General features: G+C 36.2%; 2 protein-coding genes across 2 annotated transcripts; one reads left to right on the forward strand and one right to left on the reverse strand.

The window, feature by feature from the left end:
• Positions 1 to 2,364: 2,364 nt before the first annotated feature.
• Positions 2,365 to 4,115, forward strand: LOC148072279 (uncharacterized protein C3orf85-like). The gene is made up of 4 exons (XM_087799907.1): positions 2,365 to 2,473; positions 2,679 to 2,803; positions 3,228 to 3,313; positions 3,558 to 4,115. Exons 1-4 carry the CDS (start codon positions 2,440 to 2,442, stop codon positions 3,634 to 3,636), a joined length of 324 nt encoding a protein of 107 aa, XP_087656033.1. The 5' UTR covers positions 2,365 to 2,439; the 3' UTR covers positions 3,637 to 4,115.
• Positions 4,116 to 4,417: 302 nt separating this feature from the next.
• On the reverse strand, positions 4,418 to 11,762 carry LOC148072280 (neuronal acetylcholine receptor subunit non-alpha-2-like). The gene is made up of 6 exons (XM_087799896.1): positions 11,594 to 11,762; positions 9,372 to 9,523; positions 6,812 to 6,856; positions 6,600 to 6,709; positions 5,613 to 6,510; positions 4,418 to 4,728 (listed from the first exon to the last, which is right to left on the reverse strand). Exons 1-6 carry the CDS (start codon positions 11,661 to 11,663, stop codon positions 4,537 to 4,539), a joined length of 1,467 nt encoding a protein of 488 aa, XP_087656022.1. The 5' UTR covers positions 11,664 to 11,762; the 3' UTR covers positions 4,418 to 4,536.
• Positions 11,763 to 14,849: the final 3,087 nt, after the last annotated feature.

Below are 14,849 nucleotides of genomic sequence, written 5' to 3' on the forward strand. Positions count from 1 at the left end.
TAATTTTTTTAATTCTGATTTTGAAAGTGCAATAAAAAAATCCCTAAAAAAAGTTTTTGTTTAATGGTTGTAGCACATATTTATTTTCAAACATGTTTTTTACTTCTTTGTGAGGAGAATAGTTTGTTATTTTTTTATTTGAAAATACTAAATAAAGATAAATACAGTAAATATTTTAATTGTCCTCGGTCATACGTCCATGTGCTATAAAAATTAAAGGTGGGGTAGAGAATCTTCAAAGTGGCGTGAGCAAGCTGCATATAAAAGGCTCACAGAGCTCAACATTGGGCGGGAACTAATGGCAGTTGATTGACATGAGTTGGTAAAAATACAAGTGCTTCAGAAAAAAGTATCTGATTCCACCTTTAAATTGTATTTATCTTGTTTGTTTAATTTAAAAAAAAAGGGAAAATTCAGGGAGAGCAGATGCTTTCGCTAATACAAGCTGGTTTTAAGCTTTATATGTTTGGAGTTTTTAATGGTAATTATATTTTAATTATTGTTAATTTGTATCATTAGTTTTCTTTATTGTTTATTGTTATTATTTGTAACATGTGTTGATATAATATGTATGATTGCTTAACATTGGTTTTGGGAACTGTTATTTTTTCTAAATGTGGGAAGAAAAAATGTGTATGAATTAAAAAAAAATTAAAGTTAAGATAAGTGGTTCAGCCATTCAGGTGAGACTTCATGAGGTGGGAAAATCCATGGGGGGGAGACCCCGGGTCAGACCCAGGACATGTTGGAGAAACTATATCTTCCTCTCAGAATGGCAACACCCCAGTATTCTCCCAAAAGGAGCTGGAAGAAGTTTCTCTGGGCTTCTTTGCTCGGGGCCTCTGCCCCCTCGACCTATGACAACCTGAACAGAAGCCCAGACTTAATGTGTCGTTTCTCACTGTAGTGTAATCTTCATCATCTGCATTTACGCCATGTTTGTTTCCATCTTTGACGTCAGTCAAAACAGCTCAGTTGGTGATGGAAGCCGACGGGCGATGAGGGGGAACACAACACATATGTCTGCTCGCTCTCCTCCTCGCCCTGATGAGACAGACCATCATCATCATCATCATCATCATCATCATCCCAGAGTCGTGTCGCCGTCGTCGCTTCACAATCATTATAGGAGTCTTACGGTGGAGACGAAGATTAAAATCTGCTCGATTTAGAGACGATAACTTTGCATGAAACGTTCAGGCACACGTCGTTACTTTACCTGACGAGACCTGAGCCTGGGAGGATTATTGTGTAAACAAAGCAACACCCCTCAGGATGCATCGCTGCCAAGTCATAGTCGAGCGAAAACATCAAAGAATCTTCTTCTCACTGTGATGTGGGACTGAATTGTCACTCATTCAATGGTGATATGAGAAGAAATGTTCATATTTGAAGATCCTCTATCGTCTATGAAGATGTATTTTTCTGCCTTAATGGTGGTGAATTCATTTTTGCAGACAATCTCTCGACTTTTCTTTTGTCTTAACAGCTTTATTTTTCAATTATCCTTCTCAAACAAACATGTTTATTGTATATTAATAAATCATAAATAATTGATGATACAAAAACAATATAAAATATTAATTCCTGATACATTTGGTATCAAAATTAATCGTAAAATGTAAATGAAAAACTAAACTATAATTATTATTATTGTTGTTGATGACCACACAGCAAAATTCTACCTGTTAAAAGATGTTAATAAAAAATGCTGGCTGACATGTCAATCTTGTTTTTAAAAGCTTTAATTAGACGATTTGTGTTCATGAATATCAATGACTGCTTATAAAATACTGCTTATATTTTATCGATATTCTAATTTAAAAACCGTTTATCTGGATCTCGGAAATCTTGCCAAATAACGATTAATTCATCATATGAAATTACGTTACAAATTTAAACATCTTAATCTGCTTTAACACACATTTTTCCGTCAATACTTTTTCAAATAACGGTTCGATCGAAGTTACAGTAAAAGTGATACAAGGGTCATAAGTGTGACTCGGTCGCCTCCTAGCGGTCACCATGGAGAGGAACATATTGGTCATGGTTACAAAAAAATACATATTTTGTAACAAAACAAAAGGAATTAAAATAAAAAAGCAAAAAATTAAATGTTGTATTAACTAAATTATCGAAAACCAGGATGTTATTATTTTTTTTTATTAAAGTCACTTCCATGAGTGAAGAATTAAAGAAAATAAAATAAAAATAAAGTATGAATCTATAGCTGAGTTTTTTTAAAGCATCTAGTGTGTGGTTAACGCTTCCCTGAGATGCCTCAGTATGTTTGTCTTCATTCCTTCCAACGCAGACTGTTCCAAAAAAACTGTGAAAGGATCTTCTGTGTCTGAACTGAGCTACGAAAACTTCACAGTCTGCAGTCGAGCTCTTGACCTCAGGAATCATTTCTTATCTTTCATTTTTGTCGACGCAAACATGAAGTTCTTCATTCTCTTGACGCTTGTCGGTGGTGAGTGTTTCATTATTTACTCATATTTTTGTGTACAAGGCTCTTAAATTGTGTCGATAGTCGAAGGAAGTTTTCTCATATAGGATTTATTTTTAAACTTCTTCAGGAGCACAAATGTGTTACAGTTTCGATTGTTGCAGTGCACTATGGGGCTTGTTTCGGTTAACAAACGTAACTTCTCGGGACATCTTTTACTCCTATGTAGGGATCTTGGCGGCCCCGTTCGTGAAGGAAGATCAGGCCAAGAGGTTCATCAGGCTGAAGCGTCAGTCGGGCTACTGGGACCCTCACGACGCTCAGAACCAGTGGGGCTACACAGTCCAGGAGCAGGCGAGGAGAGCACCAGTCATTTTGTGTCAAGACCAGAAATTAGGGCTGCGCGATATATCGAAAAAAATATAGATATCGCGATATTTGCACTGCGATATGCACATCCAAAACATGTGATAATTTGTCATTTTTTATTGTATAAATCAAGTATTTCTTAAATGCGCACTTCGACCAATCAGTGTCACGTTCTGTGAAGTTGTCAATTTGTACTTCTATGTCTCGTTGTCGTTTACGTCTCCGTCCGTCTGTGAACTGTGGGCCGCAGATTGCTAGGCTCGGTTGCTATGGCTATTGTAGATTAAATAAAAAATATCGCATTAATATTGATATTTCAATTCAAGACACCAATATGGAATATCGCACTTATCTCCAATATAGTGCAGACCTTCAGGAAATCATGATTTTTTTTCTCATGTGCGACCAGGCTAGTGAATACTGGACGGCCATCAGGACGGACGCTCAGTTCTACATGGACATGGGTCACATGATGTTCGACCAATCCGTGGCAGAGTAAGAACATTGTTTTTTTTGGCAAATGAGAAATAAAACAACGTGAAATTCTTTCAAAGTTGTTTAACAGATTCTAAAAGCATATACAGTTCATTGTCATCATGAGTGTGTTATCATTTAAAAGAAAATCATCCCTCGCCGTAACATTATGACCGTCTGTCTAGTATTGCATAGATCCCTCTTGTGTCGCTCTGAACGTGTCGTAGTTGTGTGTTTGTGACTGTGTTACTGATGTGTGTTGCAGTGAGAACAACAGGATGTACATGGAGATGCTTCGTCAGGCTCGCGCTCATCTGGACAGTCACACTGGAGGACGCGAATAAAATAAAATAAAATTCACCTTATTCATGCTACGCTAGGAGATTGTTTGCTCACTTTAAGAACCTTATTTCTAGAAGTCAAAGTCACAGATCGCTCTGTTTTTCTTAACTGTAGCTCAATAAATATCTATTTTTCTGCTGCGTCACCTCAACTAGACTGTGTGCTTTTATTTACTAGCTACCCTGTACACTACTGTTATACTCTTTACTGGTGTTATACTTGGAATATATGTAAAGGTTTGTGTTTTGTGTAAGGTTTTTTTCCTGGAAAATTTCAACACGGAAGTGGAAAAACCAACAATAATTTTTAGTGCTTTTACCGAATATCAGCATTTGGGTCATTTATTTGAAACTAAAATAAATTAATAATTAAGACTTTATTAGTCATTTTATAGATAATGTTCTGATAAATGTACATTATCCTAAATACAATAATTTGTTTTAGGTTTTACCCTTAACTTATTATCTAGAAATTTTTCCAGAAATTAAATGAATAAATAAGTATCAGTTTAGATATAGATATAGATATAGATAACTCTAACCCTAACCCTAACCCTAACCCTAACCCTAACCCTAACCCTAACCCTAACCCTAACCCTAACTCTAACTCTAACCCTAACTCTAACTCTAACCCTAACCCTAACCCTAACCCTAACCCTAACTCTAACCCTAACCCTAACCCAAAAATCATTATATCATTCATTAAAGGTACTATAAAAGATCCACCTGTGTTTAAATCATTGTAAGATGATGGGTTTTCCAGGAAATAACGTTGAAATCATGTGTGACAGTAGTTTCAGAAACACAGATCTAATCTGTCGGTACCTCTACAAGACTATAGTATTATTGGTGTATTTCTCCTGACGTTAAATGCATATTTAAATTGACTTCATATACGTCGAGTCACAAGTTTCCAGCTTGTGAAAGCTGCGGGCCTGAAGCCGGATCCTCGCTCGGAGTCGGTGGAGGGACTTTGAGGAAGAGGTAGATGGCCGGGGTGAAGATGAGGACGGTCCCCAGGATTGAGACGGTGAGGAAGGCCCACAGGAAGATCCGGTCCAGCACCTGAGCCACAAACTTCCAGTCCTGCACCACCTGTAGGTCCAGGAAGTTTTCAGAGATGAAAATGGGATCAGAAATAGTTTCTAAACTATAACAAACAGAATCATTTTCAATATATTTAACATTACAGTTTAAAATTGTTTGATTAAAGTTGAAAATTGTTGGATTATCGTCAACAATTCTTGGATTAGAGTTAAAAATTGTTGGATTACAGTTAAGAAAGACAATAACCTCTCAATATTTATTTTAGAATTTAAAAACAAAATACTTCCAAGAAAGGAATATCATAAATGAAAAGATAATAAACAATAAAATATATAATATATATAATATAATATAATATATATAATATATATATAATATATAATATAAATCGAAACTTAATAATGAAAATTTACAACAAAATGTTGTGTTTAAGCACGATGTTATCTAAAATTGGGGAGTGAATCAAAATTATTTTTGATTTTATAGTACAGGGCTACAGAGGCAACTATACGATATATTGAGATACATTGTATTACTTTAGAATCAAGGATATATTTGTAGTATTGTCCAGTACTTGACTCTGGTGTTGCAGTATTTACAGACCACATGACTCTTGACTAAGTCGTAACTGATTTCATTGGTTTTCAAACCAAAATATGTCCAAACATCAGCTTCAAAAGCTGCTGGAGTCACTGTATCCTCTCGTCCTCAGTCATCTCCGAAATGTTATTGTTACTCTAGCTAACGACTGCTGCCATCTCAAGGCCGGAAGTTTAATTGCAACACAAAAATGAACAAACGCTGTGAATATTTGCATGTGAATTAGAAAAAATGGAATTATTTTATATTATACACACTTTATTGAAACATAACCCATAATAGAACTATTTTTAAAATATATTTGATTTGAAAGAATCTCTACAATGACGTACCTCTCTGATGAAGTGCTCTTTACGAATGTGTCTGCTGATGTATCTCACCGAGGAGATGGCCTTGTCCAACATGGCGGCCCAGGCTTCCTCCTCTTTACCGTCCAGGCCGCTCTGACCCGTGTTTCCCTTCCTTCCTTTCCCGTAGCGGGACTTGCTCTCGGGACTGTCCGGGGCCAGCTCCGGGTAGTGGTAGCGGTCGGTGTGGCCCCGCATGCACAGCATCTTGGGCAGCCTCTGCAGGAAGAGGTTCCTCACCCAGGGCGACATGGGGTGGTAGGTGGCCGAGGAGCGGTGGTGGACGTTGATGACGAAGACCGTGACGATGATGGACAGCGTGACGAAGATCATGATGAAGAGAAGATACTCTCCGATGAGCGGGATGACTTTGGAGGACGAGGGGATGATCTCCTCGATGACCAGCAGGAACACGGTGAGCGACACCAGGACGGAGGTGGACAGCGAGAGCTTCTCCCCTTCGTCTGACGGCAGGTAGAAGACCAGGACCGTCAGGAAGGACAGACCCAAACAAGGGATGATGAGGAAGAGGGTGTAGAAGAGCGGCAGCCTCTTCAGTATGAAGGAGTACGTGATGAACGGATACGAGTACAGGCCGTCCTTACGGTTCCCGCCGGCGCCCGTGGCGTTCAAGATCTCCCACTCGCCGTTGTCGAAGAAGTCCTTGCGGTCCACCTGGATGTCCATCAGAACCAGGTCCACCATGTGGCCGTCGTAGGTCCAGGATCCGAACTTCATGGTGCAGTTCTGGCGGTCGAAGGGGAAGAAGGTGACGTCCATGGTGCAGGCCGACTTGTAGCTGGCGGGAGGCGTCCAGGTGATGGCGCCGTTGTACTTGACGATGGCCTTGGTCATGATGGAGCCTTCGAACCTTCCGTCGGCACTGAGCAGAAACACATCAGTGAACACATCAGTGACAGATTGTTGAAGTGATAATAAGAGTTTTTACGGCAGAAAAATATCTGAACTCACTTCTCATAAAGGACGATGTCTGGCAACCAAATATTTTCAGAAGGAACTCTGATAGAAGTGATTCCTCCATAGTTTTCTGGATCCCATCGTAGCTTGTTGTCGATCCACTCCTGTTTAGAAGAAACACCAATCAGTTTTTTACAGATGTGGTGAGACAAATAGAAATAAAAAAAATTGTTTGATTATGTTTTATTTAAGCTTTCATCTCTCACCTGACGAAGCCAAACGTTTGTCGTCATCAGTTGATTCTTTTCATCCTGGAATCAGAAAGAAATACTTTTTAAAAAGCACTGACAACACAATTTAAATACAAGCCATGTGATTAAAATAAATGTGTAGTTATTGTTAGAAACCTTTCTAATTTTAAAATACTTATATATATATATATATATATACACGGTATATAATGTTTTATTTTATCATTATTATTACTATCATTTTTTTCTGTGTATTTTTATATATTGTAGTTGCAATAAATGTAATATTATTCTTTTATTTGTACTTATTAAAGTATAATAAGTTACATCTTACAAATAGCAACTTATTACTTCTTTTTTTATTATTATTTTAATATGTGTACTGTACATCTTTATATGTGTTTGATTGGTAATCATTACTTAGTAAGTTTCCCAAATGTGGGAAGAACAAAGACATATCTTACTCTTACTTTTATATACACTTCTGAACGTTTTTTAAATTTTTATTTAATATTATACATGTTTTTAAAAATTATAATTTGATGTCTGCGTTTGAAAAAATTTGATGAAGTGAAAAGAATAAATAAATATATACAAAAACAAACGGATCGTGAAAATAAACCTATTAATGTTAAATACTTCCCAACATAAACATATTAAAAATACACTTAAAATACCTGATAATAATAAAAAATGAAATATAATCTATCTTAAAAAATTGTTTATACATATATAGCACTTTAAAAACAACAGCAGTTGATACAAAGTGCTGTAAAAGAAAATAAAATAAGCACAGTTAAAAACACTGAGATAATATAATACCAAAAATAAAGTAAAACAAGTATAAAGCACTAAACACTAAACAGCTACCGAGTCTCATGCTGTGCTAAAAGCCAAGGGAATAAAAGTGTGTTTTAAGACGAGATATAAAAACAAGAAACTATGAAGTATGATTTTCAAATTTTGAATGGATATTTAAAATCATCTTTTTCGATCAATTCCTGGTTCATTCCAACAAAATCTGCTGCAACAACAAGTGCAGGATGACGAGGATCAGGCGGAGGAGAGGAGCGACCATGTGATCACTTGCACATCAGTGAGGAGCTACAAAATAGTCCTGGTGAAAGACAGACATGTATTTATAAAGCCATATGTGGGCGAGCAGAGGGGGGGGGGCAGCTGTCACACACAGTTGTGTGTTTTAGTGATCACACAGAGCAGAGGTGAGGCGTAATCGAATCAAGAGCCGAACACAGCATCATATCGTGGCCTCAAGATCCTCCTTAAAAGCTTCTCTTTTTTTCCCCTCTGCTGTGTTTGTGACTAATTTCATTTCTACGTTCGTCACAAAGAAGCCGTTGTTCGCTCGTGAAGCAGGTGCGACGAGGAGTTCAATCTGAGATTAATATTTCAGAGAAGAAGAAGAAGCTCGGTCCTTCCATTAGGGTCCCCCTGAAACACCTAAAACACATCAACCTATCGGCGCGCTCGGCTCGCTGAAATATTCAACACAAACGGTGGTTGGATCCGCAGGATGTTCCAGATCTATTTCTGGTTCCCGGTTATGTTGTTTTGTCTCATTTCCACTGGCAGTTTTTTATAAATAGATGATAAAGAACATGTTTAACATCTTTACTTTGAGAGAAAACATGATTTAAAATAATTAAATCAAGCTACATCTGAGCAAGTTATTATCTAAAGTCAATAATAATGACATTAAAACATGAAATATTCAACGTTTTTGTCTCTGTGATGAACGTCTATATGTTGCTCTATCTTTTTTTATTACAGATTTCTAACATGCATGTTGCACTAATTGAACAAATACTGTAAAATTGTACATAAAGAACACGTCCTGCATGGATGGACAAAGGACTGATACACAATGACGCTGTGTGTCTGCAGACCCGGAGAAGAAGACACCGCCCTTCGTAATATGACATTTAATATAAGCTGATGGCTGCTGGCAAACACAGCCTGCTCTGGTACTGTCGCAGGGAAGAGCTCGTCGTTATATGTACTGTATATCAGTGAGTATTATAAAACAATTACATACATTTATATAATCTTAGAATATGTGATCAATAAGAGATTACTAATATACTTAAAACATCTGTTTCTGGTGGAAAAAAAGCGTAGATCTAAATTAAATAGGGGCAAATATGAACTAAATATTGACTAAATATCAACAAAAAATAGAGTGATTGTGAGAAAAAAAAGAAGAACAAATATATATATATATATATAGAGAGAGAGAGAGAGAGAGAGAGAGAGAAAGAGAAAGAGAAAGAGAGAGAGAGAAATATTATTGGTGCTTCCACCTTTGAATTAAACCACAATCCCTGAGATGCGAATTGCGAATAAAGTATTTTAAAACTGTGTATCTGATTGTTAATCTACAGTAATAGACATTCGACCTGGTTCTTTTGTCCCGTGTACATCGCCCTGTGAAGCTGGGACGATCACCTCAAACATTAAGACACTAAAGATTGACTGAATAAATAGATATTATAGGAAAATTAAATTGGACTGAGTTTCCAGATTAATTTTTTTGGTGATTTTGTTGTTTTCTCACCACGTCCACCAGCTGGGAGATCTTCAGTGCGAAGCGGACTCTGATGGTGTCGTTGGCTCGCAGGATGGGCCGGACCCAGCGCTGGTATCCTTGGAAGAGATTCTTGAGCAGAGAGTCCTCCATCTCCGCCAAAGATACGAACTCGCTTGAAGCTGGTGGAAGAAAAAGAACGTATGATTTTAAGGGACTAACCCAAACAATCGTAAAGGATCTGTCTCGCCTGCAGTCGATACAAAACTCTGCAGCCAGAATTCTGACCCGCTCTAGTAGAAGAACTCACATTTCTCCGATCCTTAAAACTCTTCACTGGCTCTCAGTTTCTTTCAGGATCAACTTTAAAATTCTGGTTCTTACTTTCAGATCTATTCATGGTCAGACCTTCCATCAGTGATCTGATCCAGACTTACACCCCAGCTTGGGCTCTGAGGTCTGTGGATCAGAATCTACTGATGGTTCCTGAACACGCTTCCGGACCAGAGGAGAGAAATCCTTCCAGGCTGTTGCTCTTAAGCTAAGCAAGACACATCTTAAGACATTCTTATCTGTGCTTTTCCCTGATTTTCTGATACTACTGTGTTTGTCTTATGTTGTCTTGATCTTTTAAAGTATATATTTTAAATGTGCATTTTTTTTTATTCTTTAAGCACTTTGTGACCCTGGTCTAGGAATATCTTTACAAATGACTATTACTTACTTACTTACTTAGTTACAGCCACTTTTAAGGATAAAAGCTAAAAGACGGACAAAGGAGAGAAAACTATTTCAAGTTCTGGCAGGTCCAAGTTGAACTGAGGGACAAACAAGAGACGTCCAAAGAGTCCAAAAGTCAACGAGTCAGCACATCACCAGACAGAAGAAGGTCTCCAGAGAACACAGATATTTAAATGTCAGACCTCTGCCTTGTATTTGCATCTATATATTTAAAACTCTGTTGAATGAGGAAATATTAAAAATACACTACATATGTTTAATCAAAATACATTTGTTTGTCTATGTTGTGATTAACTATGGTACAAAAATATGTGTTTTTTAATCAATAAACCAAATTTAAAATTATATTTGCTTTAACAGTTTTTAACCTCAAATAAAGTCTGAACAAAATCCAAAAGTTCTGTAATAATTTTGAAGTTATAATGAAGTCTTTCACGTTTATGACACTAGGGGGAGCTACAGACAATCTTTTCAATGCTGCGTGGTTTACAAGGACTCCAGCTCATAATACAAGAGACAGAAAAACCTCCATTTTAATATCTACAATCTCTCATTTCTTTTAGAGAAAAAAAATAATTTCCTGTAAACAATCGTCAGCAGCATTTCTAATAGAAATCTAGTAGCAGAATTTAATGAAGAAAAATATCTTTGATTTATTTTCCAAAAAGCTTTCAAATGTCTTTACACAAATCTCTTAATTTCAATGTTTAATTTATCCATAAATAATCCATAAACCTCTTTTTTATCTTTATCTTTAGTTTTTCTTTTTTATTTAAGCTGCTTGTTACCCCAGGTTATCTTGAACACCAAAATAAATTCATAAAAAATAAGAAATATTAATAAAATAAAGAAATAAATTGTAAACCATGTCCACATGAAACCATGTATGTCGTTCAGTAAAAGCATAAATGTAATATAAGCTTGTTTTTGTTTTCAACTTCTTCTGACTGATCACATTTTTCTGAAAAAAAAAATATTATCAAGCATTACGTGTTTATTTATGTTTACAAGGGAGTTAAAAGCAAAGCAGGATATACAGAGATTTACAGTATTTGTGATGCTAAGGATGCTAACTTATGTTCACTAAACCTCTAATAAAAACACCATTGACAGTGAAATCAAAATAAATAATATAAATAAAGACATTAAAATGTATGTTGCAGATAATAATGTTTAAAGAAACAAGCTAAATTAATCATTAAAAAGGCTAATGAAGAATTAGCATGCTAGCTGTGTAAAGTTAGCAAACAATTAGCTAGTTAAGCTAGTTGTTAGTTATGTTTTTTTAAAAGTAACAGTTAAATAAAACATTTTATAGTCGAATAAACCATATTGAGATAAAGCATGAAACATACATTTAATTTAAAATAATATTATTTAAAAAATAAAATATTTTTTTAATCGACTTTAAATAATTAATATAACATATAAATGATGAACATATAAATAATAGCATTTTTTCTGTTATATATTGTTTGTTTTTTAATATTTCTTAATCTCGTGTTTCTCACCAGCGGTGGCGGCGGCGCTGAGCGAGCCTGACGCCGCGAACAGCAGCAGGACGACGGTCAACTTCTCCATCACGGTGACCCGCCTGGAGCGTCCGGTGGATCCTGGACTCGGACTCGGGGTTCAGCGGCAGGAGACCCGGGTGTCCATCAGATGTTCGAGGGGTGAACGAGAGTCAGAGGATGAAGGGCAGGAGAGAGAGAACGCATGTGTCCGATCAGAATGAAGGGAGGAGAGGAGAGAAGTGAGGGAGGAGCCCCGACTCAAGTTCACTCTTTATCTTACTTTATAACGTTAATTTAATTTAAACTTAAAGTAAATAAAATCCATCACATCCCTGATTAAAATGCAACACTTTTTTTTATATTCAAATAAATATATAAAAAACAAACATAAATACGCCACTTGTCCATTGATCCATTTATTGTTAATATTTTCAGTTGCATTAGAAGTTTTTTAAAGAAAACGCGTAAATAAAATGTTATATTTGGTTGAGTTGATTCATGAAATTATACACGAACCAATTTGCAACATGATCCGTGTTGTGTTTGTCCGCTAGAGTGCGCTAAAGGGAAACTAAGTGCTGCATATTTGTAATGAAAAGGTTACACTTGGAGTTATTTTAAAATGTAATTATATTATTATTCTTTTACGTTTATCTTTTTCTTACTGTGAAGATTTATTCTTCTCACTTTGGTGATATTTTCTCAGGTGACACATCTAAGATGTCACAATAATAAAAGTGTGTGCACGTATATTACACTTTATATTGGTAACATCAACACAAGTTGCATCAATACATCTTCAGAAAACTCATGTTATTAGTTTGAAACTTAACTGTTATCAGGGTCAAACTGCCAAACCGATCCAGCCAGTCTTCACTGGACCATGTAGATCAATGGTCGCCAGAACATGGACCGGTTTAATGTCAGAATTAAATTCCCATCACTGGAATTTAAGATTAAAAGCAGCAAAAATAAATCATACAGAGGTTTTGTTTCACTCATTTACAGGTTTATTTTTGTAGTAAATGTAGTTTTGAGCGTCTTGCTTTATTACTTCAGAAAGAAAATGCCATATTTTTTAAACATTAATAATCAACGGAACTGTAATTGTGTAGTTATTTTTCTTTCTGTGCGGCCTGGTAAACAATGCAATTTGTGGACCCAAATGAGATCACACAAACATGTTGCCCGGGGGCCAAAACTGACCGTCCAAGTCATTTTATGTGGTCCGCATTATAGTAAGATGAAATTCAAAGTGGAGAAATGTTTATATTGATATGTTGACCTTAATTATTATAACATAACATTATTGTAACAGTTTATTTAAGTGTCTAAACAAGAAGGATCTGTCTCGCCTGCAGTTCATACAAAACTCTGCAGCCAGAATTCTGAGCCGCTCTAGTAGAAGAACTCACATTTCCCTGATCCTTAAATCTCTTCAATGGCTGCCAGTTTCTTTCAGGATCAATTTTAAAATTCTGCTTCTTACTTTCAGATCTATTCATGGTCAGACCCTCCATCAGTGAATTGATCCAGACTTACACCCCAGCTCGGGCTCTGAGGTCTGTGGATCAGAATCTACTGATGGTTCCTGAACACGCTTCCGGACCAGAAATTCTAACTGATGTTAAAGAAATATAAAACAGAGATAATTTGGATGATTTGTGAAAATTTGTGAAAATGTACTACTTGTCCGAGGGGTATCCATTTTGGCCAGGACTTTGACTACTTAAAAGATTTTGGCCCCTAGAGTTTGTCGCTCTCAATGTAAAGGTTGGTTGAAAGGTACATTTTCCAAGTTGCTCATAGTAAGATAATATATAGCATCAGTGGAATTGACCTAAAAACTCAAGGCGTTCCATATCAGTATCGCATAGCTTTAAATATACTTCCTATAAGAGTCACCCTGGATATAGAGGTCAGAGGTGAAGCACGACTTCTGGCTCCAGGTCTTTAAAGAAGAACGTATGGCTTTTAAATCCAGGTGAGGAGGAAGTGGGATCTTCAGGAGATGGACCAATACCATGACATGAGTTAAGCCTTGAAGTACTTAACATTGATCTTCGTTCCTTCTCCATCTCAAGTAACATTGGTTTCCTCGCTCAGGAAGTTCAGACCTGACGCTGCTGGTCCTTTCATGGCGGAGAACATTCATGGAAACGTGAGGAGAAACGTCATATCTTCATAAAAACACCCTGCTTTAAATCATGCATCAAGTGTCTTCCTATCCTCCGTTTCACGTCTCCCTCCATCCATGGGTGGAAGTGACAGAGATAACTGGAGACTGATTATCACAATGAAATTATCCTGATTTTCTGCTCCACTTGGCATCCTGGGACAGCTGCTGCCTCCAAAATCATCCGTCCACCGCTAATCGTTGGAAACATGAAGCCTCGCGAGCTGGACACCTGCCAGCAAACACATTTAGTCTCTGTGTTTTTGTTTGTGTGTGTACGTTGTCTTTGTTTAATTTAACTGTGTGTATTTATGTTTATTGATCTATCATATCTATTTTATCTACTCTATCACATTGTATCTATCTTATCTATTGTATCTACTCTGTCTATTGTATCTACTCTATCACATTGTATCTATCGTAGCTTTTTTATTGTATCTATCATATCTATGATAGCTACTGTGTTGTGTCCATCGTATCTATCTTATCTATCGTATTTATCACATCATATCTATCGTATCGTATCTAATGTATCCTATCTATAGTATTGTATCTATAGTATCGTATCTAATCCTATCTGTAGTATCTTATCTATCATATCGTATCTATAGTATTGTATCCATAGTTTCCTATCTATCGTATTGTATCTATAGTATTGTATCTATAGTATTGTGTCTGTCGTATCTATAGTATCTTATCTATTGTATCGTATCTATAGTATCGTATCTATAGTTTCCAATCTATCATATTGTATCTATAGTATTGTATATATAGTATCGTGTCTATCATATCTATAGTATCTTATCTATCATATCGTATCTATAGTATCGTATCTATACTTTCCTATCTATCGTATTGTATCTGTAGTATTGTATCTATAGTATCGTGTCCATCGTATCTATAGTATCGTATCTGTAGTATCCTATCTATCGTATCATATCTATAGTATTGAATCTATAGTATCTATAGTATCTTATCTATCGTATCTACAGTATTGAATCTATAGTATCGTGTCTATCGTGTCTATAGTATCCTATCTATCATATCATATCTATAGTATTGAATCTATAGTATCTA

Source organism: Callionymus lyra, chromosome 9 (genome assembly GCF_982586985.1).
Source record: "Callionymus lyra chromosome 9, fCalLyr1.hap1.1, whole genome shotgun sequence".
Lineage (NCBI taxonomy): Eukaryota > Metazoa > Chordata > Actinopteri > Syngnathiformes > Callionymidae > Callionymus > Callionymus lyra.